Source organism: Ahaetulla prasina, chromosome 2, assembly GCF_028640845.1.
Source record: "Ahaetulla prasina isolate Xishuangbanna chromosome 2, ASM2864084v1, whole genome shotgun sequence".
NCBI lineage: Eukaryota > Metazoa > Chordata > Lepidosauria > Squamata > Colubridae > Ahaetulla > Ahaetulla prasina.
In genome coordinates this window covers 183,887,704-183,911,680 of record NC_080540.1, presented here as the reverse complement: position 1 = coordinate 183,911,680, position 23,977 = coordinate 183,887,704, and the positions used below count along the sequence as shown (strand labels likewise).

Genomic DNA, 23,977 nt, shown 5'->3' with positions numbered 1-23,977 from the left:
AATTTGTGATCTGGAAATAGAGCCTTTTTTAATCACTTGTGGGATTCACTCTGTAGACTAGAATTCCCTTATCTGGGAACATCTTATTGGATCATATTATAGGTCCCTGAATTCCCAGCACTAGGAAGTTAGATACTTCTGAGTTACAGAGAAGTAAATCAGAACTCTGATTGGCTGTTCCTAATAACAAATATTCTGCTGTTGAAGCACAGATGTTGTATATAGCTGCCTGCTTAATTGTTATTGCCAACAATAGCTCCATTTTTCCAATGGTCATGTGGACAGACATATTTGAGGTGCTTTACAGTCCTCTCTGAGCAGTTTACAGAGTCAGATTCAAACTTCTGGCAGTCAGCAGGAGGAGCCTGCAGTACTTCATTCTAACCACTGTGTCACCATGGCTCTCTCTATATAACTATATGTTATGCTAATTTTACTTAATTATGCTTTATTTATTTTGCTAGGAGACATTCAGGTGTAAAGAAACACTGGATGGAGAGTAAATTTAATGAGCAAGTACTGTTTGGCATTAAAATGGAAGTAGGGAACCTAGTGCAGAGTACCAGTCTACTAGTTCCAGATTTGAATTGCACCTGCCCACTGGAATTAAAAGACTAGGTGGATTCACCTTAAAGCTAGACTTTCATGCTTATCATTCATTGGTCAACATGGGTAAAAGAATTGCTTTTTAGATACATTACATTATCAGTTTCAAAATAATTTGAATTGTATTTGCACGGATTCAGTCTCAGTATAGAATAAGTCCATTGCAATCAATTAACTAATATCAGTTCCAAGTATTTATTGTGATTATGATTAAATATGACTGAATTTGAATCATAAAGTTCTTATTACAGACACTGAGTTTTAACCTATGTGAACTTTTGCAAACAAAAAGCAAGAAGATACCACACAGAACTCATTTGGACTTTATAGTAATCATTTGGTTGCTCAATTACCGTAAATCAAAGAGGTTCATGAGTTCTATTTAATATTCAGAAAAGCTAGTATGATCTTACTTGTATAAAGCCCAGCAATCAGGGTGCAATCAGCAAAATGACCTTCCGTTATTACAAAATGTTCTATTCTATTATCTAAAAGTTTAGAAGGTAGAAAGCTATTTACATTTCACTTTGATCAGTTGACACTACAACAGTCCTACTTCACTTTACTCAGTGACATAGTAACAGTCCTATTTAGGGATATCTGTGTTGTGGTCCTTTCTTGAATTTCTTTAACTCCTTCAGGAGGAAGTGAAGAAAGAATCCATCTCCGTCTATGATTCTGACACAGGGGAAAGCATTCGGGGAGCACCATGAAATTGTGGAAGGCCCCAGGAAAATCTAATTCTTTTATAGGATAAATAAGAACACTAGGTGTTGCTAGTGGTACAGAAGAGAAAGAGGGAGAATATCAGGGTCACATGAAGGGTTAGTATTGCTTTATACCAGGGGTCTGCAAACTTGGCTCTTTTAAGACTTGTGGACTTCAACTCCCAGAGTTCCTCAGCCAGCAAAGCCAGCAAAGCTGGCTGAGGAACTCTGGGAGTTGAAGTTCACAAGTCTTAAAAGAGCCAAGTTTGTAGACGCATGCTTTATACTGCCTTGGTAAGACCACATTTGGAATACTGCATCCAGTTTTGACCACCATGATACAAAAAAGATGTTGAGACTCTAGAGTGCAGAGAAGTTCAATAAAGATGATTAGTGGACTCGTGGTTAAAACATATGATAAACAGCTGCAGGAATTGGGTGTGTCTAAGAAGATTAGGGATGTTGTGTCTCGCCCGCTCCCTCTCCCGCTCCCCCTGCCGCAGCCGGGCCCCTCTTATCTCCTGCTGGACGCTGATAGTTCGGAAGAATGTCCTGGCATGCCTCCAGGCCCCAGCCCTGGCACCATGCCCGGACAGGCCGAGCAAGACGAAGGGCCTGACGTGCCTTCAGCCCCCAGTCCTGGCACCATGCCCAGGCAAATGGAGCAACTAAACCCCTCCCCCACAGCATGTGAGCCTGAAGAATGTGAGGCCAGTCATGAGCTAGGATTGCCAACAGCTGGAGGCTGGAGAGATCCTCGCTTCCGGAGAGTTGAGAGGCGACGTCAGCAAAAGGAAGGGAGGGGCAGGCCTAGATAAATGCTGAGTCATGGAGCCACACCCCATGGCCTATATAAAGGATCTTCTTTCTGGCATTCTCTGAGTCAGGCAAAGTGTAACTTGGATTGCTGAAGTCACTTCCTGGTCTCCTGACTGCCTTGAGAACTCTGATAGAACTTTGGCAGAGCTGCAGAGGCACGCTTGATACGGACTTCCCTGACCCGGCCGTCAGTGGAGGAGTGAGACACGACATTGTGTCACAGAGAAGAAGGCATCGACCTATTCTCCAAAGTACCTGAGGGCAGGACTAGAAATAAGTTACGGATGGCAACTAATCAAGGAGAGATCCAAACTAGAACTAAGGAGAAATTTCCTGTCAGTGAGAACAATCAGTGGAACAGCTTCCCTTCAGAAGTTGTGGATGCTCCATGAATGGAGGTTTATAAGAAGAGATTGGACATCTATTAGTCTGGAATATTATAGGGCCCTAATGACGAATCTATGGCACGTGTGCTGGAAGTGGCACGCAGAGCCATCTCTTCAGGCCCGTAGCTCTTGCAGGTTCTGGTGCACTGGCCAGCTGGTCTTTGTATGCTCATGCATGCCAGAAACTGGAAGACCAGTTGGCCAGTGCGCATGCATGCGCCAGAAACCAGAAGATCATCTTCCCAGCGCATGCATACCCACTGGGTGGTTGCTCTTCTGGTTTCCGGTGTGCGCATGCATTCCAGCCAGCTGGTCTTTGTATGTGTGGGAGCACTAGAAACTGGAAGAGCAGCTGCCTGGTGCACATGTGCGCACTGGGAAGATGATCTTCTGGTTTCTGGGGAGCGCATGTGCATTGGCCAGCTAGTCATTTCGGTACTCGGTGCTGAAAAGATTCGCCAACACTGGTATAGGGTCTCCTGCCTGACAGGGGGTTAGGCTAGAAGATCTCCAAAGTCCCTTCAAACTCTGTTATTCTTTATATGGGGGAGGGGTAGCTGCTTCAGTTGGCATCTAGTTCTAAGATAAAGATGACAACATTTCTGAAGCTCATTTAGACCACATTTGGCCAATGCAACACATGTTAGTGATGTTGCATTATAGTTCCTCTGATTCTCGAAAGAAAATAAAAACAAAATGAAATTCACCAAATAAAGCCTTTTATAATCTCAAGGGACAATATGGATCAAAAAGTGCAAGGGGAGGGTTGTTCCATAACTGCAGAAAAATTGACCAAAAAAATTAGGTGGATGTAGGCCATCTATAGCTACAAGGAATTCATTAAGGACAATCCTGTACCCAAGTATTACAGGAAACTAATCTGAAATCAAAGTGTATATAAGAAAAGTCAACATTTTAAAGGAAAGGACACAGCTGCTATACTAGTTTAAACTGACAACTGGCCTTGGGTCCCAGCTGGCACTTTAATTTGAGAAGAAAGGCTAAATTCAGTACAGATCTCACATAGAGGAGAAAATTGTTTAATACACAACATTAAAGTTTAGCAAAGAATGAACTCCCTGGGTGTGCATATGTGCACTCAAGCAGTTGCTTGGATGTCTGTGTGTACATTGCAGCAGCACAAGTTGTGCCCCTGTCATGACAGGAGAGGGAGGAGCTGGTTTCCCTGTTTCCAAAATGCAGCCTGGCTCAACCTGAGATCTCGGCAGACTGCAGAAACTCTGAACGGGAACACCACCATTTCACAAAGCCTCAGGAGTTTCCGTCCCAGCAAAGAGATGGACATTCCTGGCCTACCAGCTTTCTTAGCAGATTCCCAGAATAATGTGGGACAGAGTCCAATGATCAGGCTGCCTTCCCGATTGGACTTTGAACTATTTGTGTGGCCCAGCCCCCTAGCTTTTATTTATTTTTCCTTCCTCATTTTCCTTTTCCTTGCCTTGCAGGTGCCATAATCGTAAGTTGTCCTTCACACCACCAACAGGATGTTCCTGATATGGCTGGGACTTGTGCCAATGATGGAATTTTGTCTCAGCACAGCCCATGCAGGTAACATTAGAGTCAGCAGATCACGTTCTCTTGCAGGTAGACTAATCTAATTATACAGTGTTTTCATCAAACTGCTTAGGTAAAAAGCAAGTTCTGCAAGGGCTGGAAAACCTGGCTCTGCCATTTGGCCTGAAGCCCCAAGCGGGGAACCCTTCTGGATTGGATTAGGAAAGACTCCACCTCTCCCTGTGTGCTTTGTGTCCCCCCCAACCTGTTTTTAGCAGTGTTATGTTACTGTTTTATTATCTTTAATGTTTGTAAGCTGTCCAGAATCATCTCTCATGAGATGGGTGGCAAATTAATTTAATAAAAAACAAAACAAATAAATAAACAGCTGGAAAAGGGCAGAAGCGCTAAGGATGGTGGTGGGGGGGGACTGCAAAGGAGTCCAACCATGGTTCCATATGCATATTAGGAAAATGAAAATGTATCATTTTCTTCTTTTCATTTTTCTATGTTATACTACAATATTTTGACCGCAGCATTCCAGGCAATGGTCTGATTCACCCTGGAAAGGTCCCACCGCTCTTCCATTGATCAGCTTTTCCCCTCAAGATTATAGTGACCAGATTTTAACATTGATAAAGTGGGACACCATTGACCGGGGGCGGGGGGTGTTCTAATTTTTTTAGTACCGATTCTGTGGGTGTGGCTTATTTTGGGGTGTGGCTTGGTGGTCATGTGACTGGGTGGGCGTGGCTAGCTGCTCATGTGACCGGGTGGCCCTGGCTAAGGCATAGAAACTACTCAGAGGGCTAAAAAAAGTAATTTCTGACCGGTCCTCGCACTTATGTCCATCCTCACATTTATGCCCATTGCAGCATTTTTAACAACCATGTCACTTATTTCACAACTGCTTCTCTTCACCACGGTTACAAGATAGGGTGCAAAATGTAAAACGTGAGGACAGTTGTAGGTGTGAGGATCAGTCAAAAGTGTGAGCACAGGTCAAAAATAACTTTTTCAGTCCTCCGAGTAGTCCCTAAGCACAAAATGCTGCAACAGGGATAAATGATGACCGGTCATAAGTGTGAAGACTGGTCAAAAGTGTGAGAACCTGTCAGAAATCACTTTTTTCAGCAGTCTGGGTAGTCCCTATGCACATATAGGGACTACCCAGAGGACTGAAAAAAGTGATATTGAACAAGTTCTCACACTTTTGACCAGTCCTCACACTTATGACCGGTCATCATTTATCCCTGTTGCAGCATTTTTAATAACCATGTCACTCATGTCACAACTGTGGTGCTTCATGTGACCGGGTGGGCATGTCCAGGTGGTCATGTGACATAGTTTCTTTGCCCTAATGACTGTTTGCTGCAATGTTCTTAAGTGTGAAAAAACAGTCATAAGTCACTTTTTCAGTGCCATGCTTGTTAAACCAATTACCAGAACAAATCCATTCTCCCTCCCTCTTTCTCTCCATCTCTTTCTCCCCCTTTCTCTCTTTCCCTCCTTAATCTCTTTCTCCCTCCCTCTCTTTCTCTCAATCTTTCTCTCCTTAATCTCTCTTTCTCCCTCCTTCTCTTTCTCCCCCCTTTCTCGTCTTCATCTTTCTCCTTCTATCCTTCATCTCTCTTTCTCTCCTTCATTTTTCTCTCCATCTTTCTCTCCTCAATCTCTCTTTCTCCCTCCCTCTCTTTCTCTCGTTCATCTTTCTCCCCCCCTTTCTCCCCTTCATCTCTCTTTCTTTCCTTCATCATTTTCTGCTCCCCTCTTTTTCTCCATCATCACTCTTTCTCCAGATGGGTTAGGGTAGGCTGGCGCTGTGTGGGTGGAAGGCGGCCGCAGGACAGTCCTGCTGGGTGGACAGCAAGCCGAGTCGATTGACACATGCTTCGCAGCCCAGTCCAGGCGCGGAGACCTTCCTCCTCCTGTGGGAACCGAGCGACACCCCCAGGCCTTCCCACGCAGCCACCTTGTTATGAGGGCTCGGCTGCTCCCCACCGTTGGGACGGGCTTGGCTTGAGGGAACTTCGTCCACCGGCGCCAGGAGAGTCTAATGGGGCCCGGGCAGAGCAGGAACATGCCTCCGTCTCCCTAGCAACGCCCAATTGCCAGCGTGCCCCGTCTGCACAACCAATGGCAAAGCTCTCTTTTGAGAGGAGGCCAGAGGGAGCCAATCGTGGTGCAGCACGGGAAGCCGTGGCTGGGAATCCTGGGAGTTGAAGTCCACGTGTCTTGAAAGATGTTGCCTCCGCAGGAAAAAGCGGGGCTTTTTAAAAAAGCTGCGGGACGCGGGACAAATTTGCCAAAAGCGGGACTGTCCCACCAAAAGCGGGACGTCTGGTCAGCTTACTCAAGATATGCTGAATCTTAGATCTTAAAAAACAACAACCACCATGTTAGCTAGAGAAGAGGCGTTTGTAATCAGATAGAACACTGGGTTGGGAAAACCTGGCCTAGGCTGCCCTTGACCTCTGGATTCAGGTCAGTCTTTCTATCCCATCCATGCCTTATCTTAATGCTGAAGTGTAGGGCATACTGACAAAGAGCAAGTACAATGGAACAGGGGACATTTGGGAAGTTTACTGTTTTGCGATCAGCTCTTCCCTTTCCACTGATTTATTTTGAGGTGGCTGAATGAAATAACAATCCTGATAGCATTGTTACATGGAAAAAGGAACTATTGTATAGCTTATACTTATATTAGATGAGTTTGCATAAGACAATGAATCATAAACTAAACTGCACAGGTTGGATTTGCAGAACATGCTAGGCTAAAATATGGCTGGCTGTTTTGTTACCATTTATTTTGTATATACCTTTTGTCTAGGAGCTCAAAACAGGTCTTACATGGAGGGAGGAGGTATCTCCTTTCATTTTATTGCTCGTATCAACAATCCTGTAAGGTAGGTTGGATATAACTGGCCCAAAGTCACCCAGTAAGTTTTCACCAGTAAGGCAGATAAATCTTGGTTGATAGACTTGTACTTCTTAACTCTTACAGACCTACACCATATTACCTTCCATAACCACGCACTGGTTAAAGCATATTTTGGAAGCACAATCGGTATCCAGAAATACATTGCTTAAAAAAACATTGAGATATATTTCCTATGACTGTTGTATTTGATGGTTCAAATAAGTCTTACCCATAATTGAACCCCCAAAAGCATAATTCATAGTCTGATATAATTAGGCATACAGAGTAAATTCTACTCAGTTCAATGAGATTTTCTCTCTTCCCTTTAATACCAGTTGAATCACAGAGGTTTTGAGCAAAGTAATGTGGCATAATTTGGCAATAGACATCCAATATGTAAGCAGGTTTAGGGTAAAAATATCATTTTGTCATTTGAGAATATGCACTACTCCTTTTTTTTTTTTTTAAACATTTTCTTTCACACAAAAAAACCTTGGTTAAGGTTTTTTGTGAATTGAACATGTTTGGGTTTTAGCAGGTGAAGTTCAATTTATCAATTTATTGATTAAATTTAACCAAAAAAAGAAATTCCAGTTTGAGTGGAGAAATGTTAATGGCAGAAATGTTCATTATCAAGAATATGTTCTCTTATTTTATGAAAGTGTGTGATGGGATGGAAATTAAAGTTGATTGCTGCCTGGACATTAATTTTTTCTTTTAGAGAAATAATTTGTCAGGAAATCCTCTAGTTTTAATCCACATGCAGACACAAATGGCTGTTTCATAACAGAACAATTCACTTCTTTCTATTCCACAGTCCACCATATCATCAGCCTTAGCTTCATTTTGTCATTATAAAACACCTGGATCCATTTCAAATTATGCTTCTCTCTGTGTTATTGGCCAGATATTCCGGCTATTTGTGCAAGTACAATTTCATTCATAATGTTTCTATCCAAGAGTACGTAACCCATATGCTTTAGTTGCCCCTTTTCACTCACTGCTTGCTACTCTAACTGTGATATCTGAATCCTACTGTTTTCAGGTAACTTGATACTCCATATGGACACTGTGATTGAAATTCTGAACGATGTGGAATTCCACTTGAAAGGAACCCCAGACCTAATTATGGCAGAGCTGTATCAGGAATTGGAGTTTTGTAAGAGTAAAATTTGTCAGTTTGTTCTTGGTCCAATGACTTCCAGGATCTTGGACTTGCCTTACTTGAGTAAGGCAAAGAGAATATTCTTAAAAAATCTAGTGAATCATACACTTGATGGCTCCCAAGTGGAACATGGTGTAGTCTTAACTCCTGATGGAACCACAGTTTCAATTAGTCCTTTACTTGCTGGAATAGCAGCTGGATTGAAAATGAAAAATGAGTTGACTCTGCCTGAGAAACCTTTGATCACTGATCCTCCAAACAGTTCTGGAGAAGAATCACGGCTTTCTTTGGATCCCCTCATTTCCAGCACAATTTCAATGGATCTTGGAATGACTTTCCTCTTCTTTTACTCTAAGCAGAACCAGGTAGCCCTGGGACCAAATGGCTGTTGGGATAGTATTTCTGAACCCTGTACTTTTACCTTAATGGGTCCTCCCTCATATATGCCTGATGCTGTTATCAACGGTGCAATGGATGGCTTTATTTTGGGCACTTACTTGATAAAGAAGGTTGATCCATCATCCAATATCAGCGTTCTCCTGAATGACTATTATGGCTCTAAGGGCCTGGATGGAGAAGAAAAGATGCGGAGCAACTTCCGCAGAAATTTTTTTGCTGCACTGCTGAGTAAAGAAAAGCTACAGGAGCAGGTAGAAAATGCTCTGCACTTTCTCTGGAAGATGAATGAAGCCAGCTCCCTCTTTGAAGGAATCACAGACAAGGAATTGACATTTCTGGCAAAACAAGCTGTTGATGAGTTCATGACGATGTATGTAGGTATGTCACTTGTTAGAAAAATAGACATCCTGATATGATCATTTCAGTTATTGCTGGTAATTAGTTCAAGTGCGGTCATTTATTTTACTTATTTGCAATATTTACATACCCCCCTCTTCTTACAGTCCATTCTAAGCAAACATCTCATGACATGTGAAGAACAGTCCCTACAGTGTAAACAGATACTGTTAGTTAAATGAAACCTCTTCTCAGGCTCTTGAGCTATCCATGTAGACATTGTGGAGCTAATGAAAAGATATTGGCTTTCAGCCACCACCTGCCACAATATGCTTTCTAAGCCATCACAGTATTTTGCTGTCCTACTATTATTCCCTGACACAGTAACTCAGTCTAGCATATTGTGTCTCACTGAGGGTTATACACTTACTTGGGGAAAGTGGGGGGAGGTTGAGGTTGGCTAATTGACAGAAGATGCTCAAGAATGTCTTCATTCTATTGCAGGTAGAATGCCAATGGGAACTCTCAAGCAGGACACGAGAGCAAGCATGTCTCGTGCTATGCACACTTACGGCATTGAGAAACACATTACTCCCGATCAGGGGTGAAATGCTGCTGGCTCTATCCAGCTCTTGGAAGCCGGTAGCACTGGTGTCAGGTGGTTCTGAGAGCTGGTAGCGCCGACAGCAGGAGGCTCTGCCACCCCCAAACCGGGATGTCATCACATCCCAATTTTTACCATCTGCGCATGTGCAGAAGCCTTTGTGCATGCGCAGATGATGGAGCATGCACATCAGCAAGCTGATAGGAAAGATAAGTACATTTTACTCCTGCTCCTGATACTGTGTATACTGCTTATCTGTAAGAAACAGGTGCCACTGTTTATTTATTTATTTATTTTGTCAATCATATATAAGATAACAGGTAAAAGTATAAACATAATTTGGACACATGAAAGAGTAAGTAAAAAGGAATATTAGGACAGGGACGGTAGGCACGCAGGTGCACTTATGCATGCCCCTTACAGAGACCTCTTAGGAATGGGGTGAGGTCAACAGTAGATGGTTTAAGCTTAAAGTTTTTGGGATTTGGGGAAGAAACTACCGAATCAGGTAGTGCATTCCAGGCATTGACCACTCTGTTATTGAAGTCATATTTTCTGCAATCGAGTTTGGAGCAGTTTACCTTGAGTTTGTATCTATTATTTGCTCGTGTATTGTTGTGGTTGAAGTTGAAGTAGTCATTGACAGGTAGGACATTTTGGTAGATAATTTTATGTATTATGCTTAGGTCAGACTGAAGTCGGCGTAGTTCTAAGTTGTCTAAGCCCAAAATTTGGAGTCTGGTGGCGCAAGGTATTTTATTGTGAGCAGAGGAGTGGAGGACTCTTCTTGTGAAATATCTCTGGACTCTCTTGATTGTATTTATGTCCGATATGCAGTGTGGGTTCCAAACAGATGAGCTGTATTCAAGAATTGGCCTAGCAAATGTTTTGTATGCTCTAATTAGTAGTACAATATTACCAGAGAAGAAGCTACGCAAAATTAGGTTGACAACTCTTAGTGCCTTTTTGGCAAGGTTGTTAAAGTGGGCTTCTGTCACCTTCACTTCCCTGGATTTGTCAGGTTTCACTTTAAGCTGTCAAGTTCAGAAGCCAGGTGTTGAGATAACAATATCCATAGTTTGACTATGTACTGGGAGAAAAAGTATTGTCTATGGTTCAATATGATTTGGGAAGGGCAACTTCTCACATTGTTAAACATATAGTAGTTGGAAGTCTTCCTATCTATACTGTCTCTGTCATATTTGATTTTATAAATATTTATAATTTCTTGCTCATCTCTGGATTTTTGCTACCACTTTGCTATAATATACTGGGTAATTTGATAGTAGGCACTGCATTATCAGTAGTGTCCTGGCACTAAAGCTGCTCTCTGGTATGCTGCAATGTTTCCTCTTTTGCCCTTCAGCTCTGATGTTTTTCTCCCCATTCCTCTACAGAATGTCCTGCCATAATCCCACGGTGCATATGGGGGGCTCGTCCTTATAAAGGAACACCCACTCAACTTAAGCTACCCTTGGGATTTGTCTACATCCACCACACCAGCACCCCTTCTAAGCCATGCCAAAACTTCTCCTCATGTGCAGCTGACATGCGAAGTATGCAGCGATTCCACCAAGATGACCGTGGTTGGGATGACATTGGCTACAGGTAGGAGTGTCTTTATGCAATATGCATTTCCAATAAACAAACTAGCTGGACATTTTAATAGCATTTTATCAAATCATATTGTAAAATGTATTTTATATTTAGACTATTAAAAGTTGCTTACTGCATTTACAGTAGAGCAAAATGTGAAGAGCAAAATTCCAATTAACCCAAGGAAAAAGTTCTTCCCTGTTCAAATTACATTGGAGAGCTCTATATTTGAACAAACTTTAATAGATCAAAGATGAGCATAGATAATCCATCTGCATGTTGTCTTGCATTCCTCTATCAATGTTTGGTTTGAAAAATGAATCCTATACATATACCACTCACACTGTAATCACAAAATCTCCAGAATTGTAAAGCCTACAAACTTGAAATTTGCCACGTATGTTTCTCTTAGCTTCTAGGTGCTCACTAAGAAAGGATTTTTCAAAATGACCATCAGAGCATTAGTATTTCCTATATTATTATTAACGCGCACTGATGCTAAGGAGTTCTACTTCTCCTCCCCACCTGAAAAGAAATTTGTTGCAAATGCAAAACACAAGCAGAGGAGAGGAGTTTCAGTTTCAGTTTTACTTTCACAGCAGCAAGCAGGGGATAGGATACGGGAGGCTTCTGTGGGGCAAGCCTGAGAGAGAGAAGGGGATAGGATAGAATAAAATAGGATAGGATAGAATAACAGAGTGGGAAGGGACCTTGAAGGTCTTCTGATACAACCCCCTGCCCAGTCAGGAAACACTACACCACTTCAGACAAATGGTTATCCAACATCTTCTTAAAAATTTCCAGTGTTGCAGCATTCACAACTTCTGCAGGCAAGTTGTTCCACTGATTCTAACTGTCAGGAAATTTCTCCTTACATTTGTTGAAAGCTTCTTGTTCTACCCTCAGGTACTTTGGAGAATAGTTTGATTCTCTTTTCTTTGTGGCAACCCCTGAGATATTGGAACACTGCTATCATGTCTCCCCTAGTCCTTCTTTTCATTAAACTAGACATACCCAGTTCCTGCAACTGTTCTTCATATGTTTTAGCCTCCAGTCCCCTAATCATCTTAGTTGCTCTTCTCTGCACTCTTTCTAGAGTCTCCACATCTTTTTTACATCATGGTGACCAAAACTGAATGCAGTATTCCAAGTGTGGCCTTACCAAGGCGTTATAAAGTGCTATTTACATTTCATGTGATTTTGATTCTATCCCTCTGTTTATGAACTGCATTGGCTTTTTTGGCAGCTGCTGCAGACTGCTGGCTCATATCTAAATGGTTGTCCACTAGGACTCCAAGATCCCTCTCAGAGTTACTACTACTGAGTGAGGTACCACATACAGTATACTGTACCTGGCATTTTGTTTTTCTTGCCTAAATGTAGAACCTGACTTTTTTCACTATTGAATTTCATTTTGTTAGATAGTGCCCAATAATCAAGTCTGTCAAGATACTTCTGTATCTTGAGCCTATCTTGTGGAGTGTTGGCTATTGCAGCCAGCTTGGTATCATCTGCAAGTTTGATGAGTTCCCCATGTATCCCCTCGTCCAAGTCATTGATGAAGATTTTGAAGAGTACTGGGCCTAAAACAGAGCCTTGGGGTTCTCCCCTGCATACTTCTCTCCATGTAGATGCAGTTCCATTAAGGACTACATGTTGAGTGCGGTTGGTCAGCCAGTTACAGATCCATCTGCTGGCGATGATGTCTAACCCACATTTTTCTAGTTTATCTAGTAGTAGGTTATGGTCTACTTTATCAAATGTTTTACTGAAGTCCAAGTAAATTATATCGACAGTATTCCTCCGGTCCACTAATTTTGTTACTTTGTCAAATAATGCAATAAGATTAGTCTGGCATGATCTGTTTTTGACAAACCCATGTTGGCTTTTGTTTATTACTTTGTTTGCTTCTAGGTGTTTGGTGATTCGTTGCTTGATTATCTTTTCCAGAATCTTCCCTGGTATTGAGGTCAGGTTGATAGGTCTGTAGTTTCCTGAATCTGTTTTTTTCCCTTTTTGGAAGATAGGAACTACATTTCCAGTCCTCTGACAGTTCCCCAGTGCTCCAGGACAGGGGTCCCCAACTTTTTGGACCTCAGGGACCACCAAGTTCATAATTTTAAATCCCTTGGACCACTAATACGAATCCAGAGCGTTGCTTGCTGAAGCGCCTGGACTCCCAGTGATGGGATGGGGTTCTTCAGGCACTCTCCCTCTCCCTCTTTCTTTCCTCTCTCTCTCTGTCTCTCCCCTCTCTCTTTCTCTCTCTCTCGCACTCATTCTCTCTCATTCACTCATTTCTCTTTTTCTCTCCCCCTCTCTCCCACTCATTCTCTTATCTCTCTTTCTTTCTCTCTCTCTCCCCTACTCTCTCTCTGTCTCTTTCTCCCCCTCCCTCTCCCACTCTTTCTCTCTCCCCCCCCTCTATTTCTCTCTCTCCCACTCATTCTCTCTCATTCTCTCATCTCTTTCTCTCTCCCCTCTCTCTCCCCTCTCTCTCCCACTCTTTCTCTCTCATTCTCTCTTTCCCTCTCTCTCCCACTCATTCTCATTCTCTCTCATCTCTCTTTTTTTCTCTCTCTCTCCCTCACTCTCTATCTCTCATTCTGATTCTCTCTCTCTCTCTCTCTCTGATTCTCTTTCATTCTGTCTCTCTGATTCTCTCTCTGATTCTCTCTCTTTCATTCTCTGTCTCTCATTCTCTCTCATTCTGATTCTCTTTCATTCTCTCTCTCACTCTCTGATTCTCTCTCTCTCAATCTCTCTCTCTCTCATTCTTTCTCATTTTCTCTCTTTCATTCTGTCTCTTTTTCTCTATTTCATTTTGCACAGCATCAGCATTCTGCCTTGGTATATTTGCCCAGTTGGTGGCGCAAAGCAGCCCTTGTCTTCTGCCGCTTGGGACTCGGAGTGGTAAACAGCATCTCGTCTGGGGAGCAGATGGATTTCTGCTCTCCATTGCAGATCCAGATTGTCCCCCTGCAAGCTCTTGTGTCTCGAGGAGCCTGGCCAAAGTTTCCCACGCCGCTTCAGCAAGCGCTCCTTGAGATATGAGATCCTGCAGGGTCACACTCTGGCATCCACAATGGAGAGCAAAATCAGACTGCTCCCCAGAAAAATCTGTGAATTTAATGCTAAGTAACTCAGTCCTTTTCTTTGATGGATGCAATACAGTTTTTCATTGGACCGGGTACAGACATCATGAATAATAAATCCAAAGCCTTCCCTTTTACACTGGCTCATGGCTCGCCCGAGGAGCTTGTCGCAACCTGGGAACGGGCCGTGGCGGGCGTTTTGGACCGTGTCATGCCTTTGCGGCCTCTGACCCGGCATAGATCTCAACCAGCTCCCTGGTTTTCCGAGGAGCTGAGGGAGATGAAACGCCGGAAAAGACGCCTAGAGAGTGTCTGGAGGGCCAGCCGTTCTGAAGCTGACCGAACACTAGTTAGGTCTCATATTCAGGGCCTAGCTAGTGGCATTGAGGGAGGCCAAGTGGGCCTATGTCTCTACCCTCATTGGGTCGCCAGATAACCACCCGGCCGCCCTGTTTAGGGTGACTCGCTCTCTCCTCCTTCAGGAGGTGCGTGATGATCCCTTGCAGGGTTGTGCTGAGGATTTTAGTAAGTATCTGTTCGATAAAATCGCTCAGCTCCGGGATGGTTTGGACCAAAATTGGGTGGTTTCAGGCGAGGTGACGGAGGCTAGTCTTGTTGAGTCCATTTGGGAGGAGTTTGATCCTGTGGCTCCCAAGGACATGGACAGGTTGCTGGGGCGGCTGAATGCCACCACATGTTTATTGGATCCGTGTCCCTTCTGGTTGGTACTGGCCACTCGGGAGGTTACACAAGGCTGGCTCCAGGGAATTATTAAAGCTTCTTTGAGGGAGGGGGTTGTTCCCATCGCTTTGAAAGAGGCGGTGGTGAGGCCCCTCCTCAAGAAGCCCTTCCTGGACCCAGCTGTTTTGAGAAATTACCGTCCAGTCTCCAACCTTCGCTTTGTGGCGAAGGTTGTTGAGAGTGTGGTGGCATATCAGTTACCCCAGTATCTGGATGAATCTGTCTATCTAGACCCGTTCCAGTCCGGTTTCCGGCCTGGGTACAGCACAGAGATGGCTTTGGTCGCGTTGGTGGATGAGGGCTCGGGACAGGGGTTATTCCTCTGCCCTGGTCCTGTTAGATCTCTCAGCGGCTTTTGATACCATTGACCATGGTATCCTGCTGCACCGGTTGGAGGGTTTGGAGTGGGAGGCACCGTTTTACGGTGGTTCTCCTCCTAGCTCTCTGACCGGTCGCAGATGGTGTTGTCAGGGGGGCAGAGATCGACTTCGAGGTGCCTCCTATGTGGGGTGCCACAGGGGTTGGTTCTCTTGCCTCTCCTGTTCAACATCTACATGAAGCCGCTGGGTGAGGTCATCAGTGGTTTTGGGGTGAGTTTGTCATGTCCCACTCCTCTGCTGACGGCCGGGTCAGGGAAATCCAAATCAGGCGTGCCTCTGCAGCTCTGCCAAAGTCCTAGCAACGCTCTCAAGGCAGGCAGGAGACCAGAAATTGACTTCAGCAAGATAAGGTAGACTTTGCCTGACTCAGAGAATGCCAGAAAGCAGATCCTTTATATAGGCCATGGGGTGTGGCTCCATGACTCAGCACTTATCCAGGCCTGCCCCTCTCTTCCTTCTATTGCCACCGCCTATCAATTCTCTTGAAGCGAGGGTCACTCCAGTCTGCAGCTGTTGGTAATTGACCTTCCTCAGGCTCACATGCTGTGGGGGAGGGGGAGGGGTCTAGTTGCTCCGTTTGCCTGGGCATGGAGCCAGGGCTGGGGGCTGGGGGCGCTTCTTCTTCCTCGGCCTGTCTGGGTATGGAACCAGAGCTGGGGCCGGGAGGCATGTTAGGACATTCCTCAGCGTTCGGAAGCAGATAAGACGGGCCCGGCTGCGGGGAAAGCGGACGAGGCACAACACTATCCCTCACCTCAGGGCCCTTCCCCCGGGGCTGATGATCGGGATGCGGTCGGGCCGGGTTCTGCTCGTGGAAGGCCCGCACCAGGTCCGGGGCGTGGACGTCAGAGGCGTCGACCCAGGTGAACTCGGTCCCGTACCCCTGCCACGCAACCAGGTATTGAAAGCGCCCCTTCAGCCAGCGGGAGTCGCGTATGCTGTGCACCTCGTACTCCTCCGCCCCGTCCTCGTCGATGGTGCCGGGTGGCGCCGGGCGCCGGAGGGGACACGGCGGGGCCTCAGGGACCAGCAAGGACCGGTGGAAGACGGGATGGATCCGCATGGACCGCGGCAGGGTCAGCCGGTAGGCCACCGGATTGATGACCGCCTCGACAGGGAACGGACCGATGAACCGGTGGTCCAGTTTCCTCGCCGGCCAGTCGGACGGGAGATGCTTTGAGGAGAGCCACACGCGGTCTCCGACCGCCAGCGGGGGTGTTGCTCGTCGGGAACGATCGGCGACCCGCTTGTAGTCCTCCTGCGCCCGATTCAGCTGCCGACGCTCCATCTGCTGGACCGCGTGCAACTCGGAGAGAAAGGACTGCGTCTCAGGAACCGGGGAGTCTGGGGGCACCAGAGGGAAGAGCCGCGGATGGTACCCCAAGTTGGCCAGGAATGGGGTGGTCTGGGTGGAGGTGTGTTGGGAGTTGTTGAAGGCGAACTCCGCCAAGGACAGGTACTCGGCCCAGTTCTCCTGCTGCTGGTTCACGAAGCACCGGAGGTACTGCTCTAGGACGACGATGACCTTCTCCGTCCTGCCGTCGGTCTCCGGATGGTGCGCCGACGACAGGCATACCTGCACCTCCAATGCGGCCATCAGGCTCTTCCAAAAGCGAGCCGTGAACTGCGCCCCATGGTCCGACACCACCCTGTCCGGCAGACCGTGGAGGCGGAAGACGTGCTGCAAGAAGAGACGGGCCATCTTGGTGGCGGTGGGCAGCCCGCGGCACGGGATGAAGTGTGCCATCTTGGTGAGCATGTCCACCACCACCAGTACCGTGGTGAACCCCGAGGATGGTGGCAGGTCCGTCAGGAAGTCCATGGAAATCGCCCCCCAGGGTCTGTCAGGAGTCGGCAAGGGCTGAAGGAGACCGGGAGGGGCCCCCGTGGCTACCTTGGCTTGCCGGCACGGCACGCAGGACGTCACGTAGGCATGGACGTCATGTCGCACCCGGGGCCACCAGAAGGTCCGTGTCACCAGGTTGAGAGTCTTGAAAAACCCAAAATGGCCCACGGCAGGGTTGTCATGGCACAGGGCCAGGACGAGGGACCGGAGAGGTCCCGTGGGCACATACAACCGCCCCCGGAACTTGAGCACGTTGTCTTCCAATGTCCATGGAGACGTGGGGCCCGCCTCCGCTCGCTGCTGCTGAGACAAGGCATCTTGGTGCTGCGCCTCTTGCACCCGGGCCCGTAAGTCCACCGGTTCCCGGGCGGCGGCCAAGGCTTCCGCCGGCAGCACTGTCCGTGGAGGAAGAGGGTCTTGGGTGCTCAGCTACTCCGGCTTACGGGACAGGGTTACGGGACAGTCCGCCCTCCGGTTGTGGCCGCTGGGGATATAGGTTACGCAGAAGTTGAACCGGGCGAAGAACAGCGACCACCGGATCTGCCGCTGGTTCAACTTCCGAGCCGTGGTGAGGTGCTCGAGGTTCCGATGGTCCGTTTGGACCTCCACCTGATGCCGGGCCCCCTCCAGGTGGTGCCGCCACGCCTTGAACGTGGCCTTGATAGCCAGCAACTTTTCCCAGATGGTATAGTTGCGCTCGGAAGGGTTGAGCTTCCGCGAGTAGTACGCGCAGGGAAAAAGAGTGCCGCCATCTGCCGGGGCCTGTAGCAGCACCGCTCCGAGGGCGACGTTGGAGGCGTTCGTCTCCACCACGAAAGGCCGGTGCGGGTCGGGATGTCGCAGGATGGGCTCCGTGACGAAAGCCTTCTTGAGAGCCGTGAAGGCTTCCTCCTGCGGGGGACCCCACTGGAACGGGACCTTCTTCTGGAGGAGCTGGGTGAGCGGAGCCGTCAGCGTGGCAAAGCCCGGGATGAAGGTCCAATAGTAATTGGCGAAGCCCAGCAGCCACTGGACATCCTTCACCCGACGCGGGGCTTCCCAGCTGCACAGGGCCTCCACCTTGCGCGGGTCCATGGCGATCCCCTCGGGTGACATGATGTGCCCGAGGAACTCGATGGACGTCCGGAGGAAAAAGCACTTCTCCAGCTTGGCGTAGAGCTGGTGCTCCCGCAGGCGCTGCAGGACCAGGCGGAGGTGCTGGAGGTGACTTTCCCTGGACCGGGAGTAGACCAGGATGTCATTCAGGTAGATCACCACGAACCGATCCAACATGTCCCGGAACACATCGTTCATAAAATGTTGGAAGACGGCGGGGGCGTTGGTCAGCCCGAACGGCATGACCGTGTACTCGTAGTGTCCGTACCGGGTGCCGAACGCCGTCTTCCACTCGTCCCCTTCACACATCCGCACCAGGTTGTAGGCCCCCCGGAGATCGAGCTTGGTAAAGATGGAGGCCTCCCGCAGCCGGTCCATCAGCTCCGGGATGAGCGGCAGGGGGTAGCGATTCCGCACCGTGATGGTGTTCAGCCAGCGGTAGTTACAACACAGGTGCAAATCCCCCATCTTCTTTTTCACAAAGAGGACCGGGGCCGACAGAGGAGACTTGGAAGGCCGGATGAACCCTCGGGCCAGATTTTTGTCCAGAAAGTCCCTGAGGGTGGGCAACTCGGGCTCGGACATGGAATACAGGCGTCCCGTTGGCAGTGGGGCACCGGGCTGCAGGTCCACGGGGCAGTCGTAGGGCCGGTGCGGGGGCAAGCGGTCCGCCTCCTTCTCGCTGAAGACGTCAGCGAAGTCCTGCAGCTCAGGGGGCACGGCGACGGCCAGGGTGAAGACGTCCTTCTTCTTCCTCAACCTGTCTGGGCATGGAGCCAGGGCTGGGGCCGGGAGCATGTTAGGACATTCCTCAGCGTTCGGAAGCAGATAAGACAGGCCCGGCTGCGGGGAAAGCGGATGTTGTGACCCAGGTTCCTGGACCCAGACTCCTGGACTCGGATGATTCAGAAAATGAGGGAGAAGACCTGGCAAGCCCTGCTTCTCTTGAGCCCTCTCCCTCCCTGGCACCCACTCAAAGGGAGGGGCCGGCAAGACCTGATTCTCCCGGGCCTTCTTCTGATTTGGCAACGCCCCAAGAACAGTTTTGGAGGGACGCAAGATTACGAAGGCTTGATCGGCGTGCGCAGCAGCGGAAGAGTTGGGACAAAGCCAAGTCATAATTGTCATGCAGTGACATCTGCAGAGACTATAAATAGGAGGCGGGACTTCCTGGTTTTTTGTCTCGGACAAAGCAATGAATTTGGCGCAAGCTAATTCATGGAGGGAAGAATATATTCGTGAGTAATTCTGGCCTTATCTATAATTTCCTCGTTATCTCCAGAAACTTGGCAGACCCGTGGGTAGACGTGGCCAGGACATGTATCTATGTAAATAAAAGGGGAAAAAAAGGAAGGCCTCTGACGGACTCTTTGCTGGGAGTATTGGGGGAAGGGAAACAGAACATTTTGTCCGAGACCAGACTGAAACATCTTCCACCAAGGATGGATCAGCAGCAGGTACAGCAGCAGTTAGAGCAGCTACAAGCGGCTAATCAACAGCTCCAGCAGCAAGTGGCTCACTTGGCAGGCCAACTTGCTGCCAGGAATGTGCCTGCAGCCCCCATCCTCCCACTCCTCCTCCTCGCCGCAAGTGCCCGATAACCGTGCGGATAAGTTTTCTGGGCAGCCTGAGATGTTCCCGACCTTCTTGGGACAGTGCCAGCTCTACATGGCTATGAGGCCAGAGGATTTCCCAGGCGACCGGGCTAAGGTGGCCTTCGTGATTAACCTTCTTTCCGGCTCGGCTGCTCGATGGGCCACGCCCCTCTTGCTCCAGGACAGCCCCTGCTGGCGGACCAACAGCGTTTTGGCAGCACCTCGCACCATGTATGAGGACCCGTTCGAATGCTGACGGCAACCAGGCGCCTTAAGGAACTCCGTCAAGGGAAACGCCCCTGCAGGAGTACATCGCGAATTTCGTCTTTTGTGCCAGGACTCTGACTGGAATGATGCAGCGCTGGTGGGCCAGCGTTCAGGAGGGACTCTCAGAGGAATTGCAAGGCGAGCTGGCCCGCGTGGAGGCGCCGCGGACCCTCGACAACTTGGTGCCCTTTGTCTCCGCCTCGATGCCCGTCTGCAACGGCGACCGTCCGTCGCACCCCGGGACCCTCCGTCGACATCTGCACCCCACTTCCTGCACCACCAGCACCCAGGGTCGCCCACGTTTTGTAACCGCTGCGGAAGAGCCCATGGAGTTGGGAGCGCCAGACCTCGCCTAACAGCCCAGGAGCGGAACCGGGCGCCAAGGGGATTGTGCCTGTACTGTGGGGAGCCCGCCACTACCGCTTCTTGCCCCAGAAAGCGAAGTGGGGCACGCCTGCCGGTCCCCGAATCACAGCGTGACCAATCGGGAAACGGAGCAGGGGTGGCCTCCGGGGAACCCTAGGGCCGGCACGCACTAAGGCCCCACTCGACGCTATGGAAGTAGACTCTGGGCCCCCTCGGCATCTGATTCTGGACACATGGATATGGTTGGGGAACCAGTCGGACGGGCTCCAGGCGCATGCGCTGGTGGACTCAATGGCCACAACAAACTTTATGGACCAGGCCTTTGTGACCCAGTTTGCGGTCCCCGTGGTTCCAGTGGACCCTCCGATGCGGGTTGAGACAATTGATGGACGAGAACTGGTGTCCGGCCCCATTAAATTTGCCACCCAGCCTTTGCGCCTGGCTATTGGGGACCATGAGGAGGCGATCCAGTTTTATGTCACGGCGGACCTTCATTTTCCCTTGGTCCTTGGGTTGGCCTGGCTTCGGACCCACGATCCTCAGGTGGCCTGGTCGCGAAACGCCATCTCTTTCCCGAGTCTGCAGTGCGTCGACCACATCCGCCACACCTGTGCCGGCCAGAACGTCCCCACCGCTGCCATCACCTTGCCTCCTGAGCTGACGGACTTCGCCAGCGTGTTCAGTGAGAAGGAGGCGGACCGACTACCCGCATCGGCCCTCGATTGCCCGTGGACCTTCTGCCCAACGCACCACTGCCTGTGGGACGCCTGTATTCCATGTCGGAGCCCGAGTTGGCCGCCTCAGGGACTTCCTGGACAAAAACCTGGCCCGAGGTTCATCCGCCTTCAAAGTCCCTCTCGGCCCCGGTCCTCTTTGTGAAGAAGAAGACAGGGACTTGCGCCTATGCTGTGATTACCGCCGGCTAAACGCCATTACGGTGCGGAATCGCTACCCCCTGCCGCTCATCCCGGAGCTACTGGAAAGGTTGCGGGAGGCCACGATCTTCACCAAGCTCGATCTCCGGGGGGCCTACAACCTGGTGCGGATACGAGAAGGAGACGAATGGAAGACGGCATTCGGCACCCGATACGGACACTACGAATACACTGTCATGCCATTTGGGTTGACCAATGCTCCCGCCGTTTTTCAGCACTTCATGAACGACGTGTTCCGAGACATGTTGGATCGGTTCGTAGTTATCTACCTGAACGACATCCTGATTTACTCCCGGTCCAGGGAAAGCCACCTTCGACACGTCGGTCTGGTTCTGCAACGCTTGCGGGAGCAACAACTCAATGCGAAGCTGGAGAAATGCGTCTTCTTCCGGACTTCCATAGAATTCCTCGGGCATATCATCTCGCCCGAGGGCATAGCCATGGACCCATGTAAAGTAGAAGCTTTGTGTAGCTGGGAAGCCCCTCGTCGGGTGAAGGATGTTCAGCGCCTACTGGGCTTCGCCAGCTACTACCGGACCTTCATCCCGGGCTTCGCCACACTGACAGCTCCACTTACCCAGCTCCTCAGGAAGAAGGTTGCATTCCGGTGGGGTCCCCCGCAGCAAGAAGCATTCACAGCCCTCAAGAAAGCCTTCGTCACGGAACCCGTCCTGAGGCATCCCGACCCGCTCCAGCCTTTTGTGGTGGAAACGGACGCGTCCAATGTGGCTCTGGGAGCGGTGCTGCTACAGGCTCCGACGAATGGTGGCACACTTTTTCCCTGCGCTTACTACTCCCGGAAACTCAACCCTTCCGAGCGCAACTACACTATCTGGGAAAAGAGTTGCTGGCTATCAAGGCTGCATTCGAGGCTTGGCGACACCATCTGGAGGGCCCGACATCAGGTGGAGGTCCGAACGGACCATCGGAATCTCGAGCACCTCACCACAGCTCGGAAGTTAAACCAGCGGCAGATCCGTGGTCGTTGTTTTGCCGGTTCAACTTCCGCGTGACCTACATTCCCAGCGGTCACAACCGGAGGCGGATGCCCTGTCCCGCAAGCCAGAGTACCTCTGCGCCAAGGACCCCTTCCTCCACGGACAGTGCTGCCGGCAGAAGCCTTGGCCGCAGCACGGAGCCAGTGGACTTGCGGGCCCAGGTGCGAGGCGCAGCGCCAGGACGCCTGGTCGCAGCAAAGGAGAGCGGAGGTGGGCCCCACGTCTCCTTGGACCTTGGAGGAGGACTTACTCAAGTTTCGGGGGCGATTATATGTGCCCACAGGACCACTCCGAGCCCTCGTCATGACCCAGTGCCACGACAACCCTGCAGCAGGACATTTTGGGTTCTTCAAGACCCTCCACCTGGTGACACGGACCTTTTGGTGGCCCCGAGTGCGGCATGATATACATGCCTACGTGACATCCTGCGTATCGTGCCGGCAAGCCAAGACCGCCACGGGGGCCCCTCCCGGGCTCCTCCAACCCTTGCCGACACCCGACAGACCCTGGGGGGCGATCTCTATGGATTTCCTGACAGACCTGCCGCCGTCCTCTGGGTTCACCACGGTGCTGGTGGTGGTGGACATGCTCACCAAGATGGCACACTTCATCCCATGCCGCGGACTGCCCACAGCCGCAAAAACGGCCCGTCTCTTTCTGCAGCACATCTTCCGCCTCCATGGTCTACCGGACAGGGTGGTTTCGGACCGCGGAGTTCAGTTCACAGCCCGCTTCTGGAAGAGCCTGATGGCCGCGTTGGAGGTGCAGGTATGTCTGTCGTCATCGCACCATCCGGAGACCGACGGGGGTACAGAGAAGGTCATCGGTATACTGGAACAGTATCTCCGTTGCTTCATCAACCAGCAACAGGACAACTGGGCCGACTACCTGTCTCTGGCGGAGTTTGCTTTTAACAACTCTCAGCACACCTCTACTCAGATGACCCCGTTCTTTGCCAATGTGGGGTACCATCCGCGGCTCTTCCCTCTGGCACCACCGGACTCTCCTGTTCCCGAAACGCAGACCTTCCTGACGGAATTGCATGCGGTCCAACAGTTGGTACGTCAGCAGCTGAATCGGGCAAAGGAGGACTACAAACGGTCCGCTGACCGCTCCCGACGGGCAACGCCCCCGCTGGCAGTTGGAGACCGGGTGTGGCTCTCCACCAAACACCTCCCGTCCGACCGGCCGGTAAAGAAGTTGGACCACCGATTCATCGGCCCGTTCCCTGTCGAGGCAGTCATCAACCCGGTAGCCTACCGACTGACCCTGCCACGATCCATGCGGATCCACCCCGTTTTTCACCGGTCCCTTCTGGTTCCTGAGGCCACACCGAGTCCCCTTCGGTGCCCAACAGCACCCGTCACTGTCGCCGAGGACGGGTCGGAGGAATACGAAGTCCACAGCGTAAGAGACTCTCGCTGGCTAAAGGGTCGTGTCCAATATTTGATCGCGTGGAAGGGATACGGGACTGATTTCTCCTGGGTAGATGCCTCCGACGTTCATGCCCCTGACCTGGTGCAGGCCTTCCATGAGCAGAACCCAGCCCGACCGCATCCCGATCGTCAGCCCCGGGGGAAGGGCCCTGCGGTGAGGGATAGTGTTG

General features: G+C 49.7%; 1 protein-coding gene across 1 annotated transcript; it reads left to right on the top strand.

Annotated features, from left to right (window-relative positions):
• Positions 1–3,765: 3,765 nt before the first annotated feature.
• LOC131193197 (N-acetylmuramoyl-L-alanine amidase-like) lies at positions 3,766–11,045 on the top strand. Its single transcript, XM_058173142.1, has 3 exons — positions 3,766–4,123; positions 7,999–8,887; positions 10,855–11,045. Exons 1-3 carry the CDS (start codon positions 4,024–4,026, stop codon positions 10,901–10,903), a joined length of 1,038 nt encoding a protein of 345 aa, XP_058029125.1. The 5' UTR covers positions 3,766–4,023; the 3' UTR covers positions 10,904–11,045.
• Positions 11,046–23,977: the final 12,932 nt, after the last annotated feature.

Bases quoted from the DNA above. Each gene is read 5' to 3' on its own strand.
- LOC131193197 (XM_058173142.1), top strand. From the start codon at position 4,024: ATGTTCCTGATATGGCTGGGACTTGTGCCAATGATGGAATTTTGTCTC. The intron at 4,124-7,998 runs GTAGACTAATCT...TACTGTTTTCAG, and splicing joins CAGATCACGTTCTCTTGCAG to GTAACTTGATACTCCATATG. The intron at 8,888-10,854 runs GTATGTAGGTAT...ATTCCTCTACAG, and splicing joins GTTGATGAGTTCATGACGAT to AATGTCCTGCCATAATCCCA.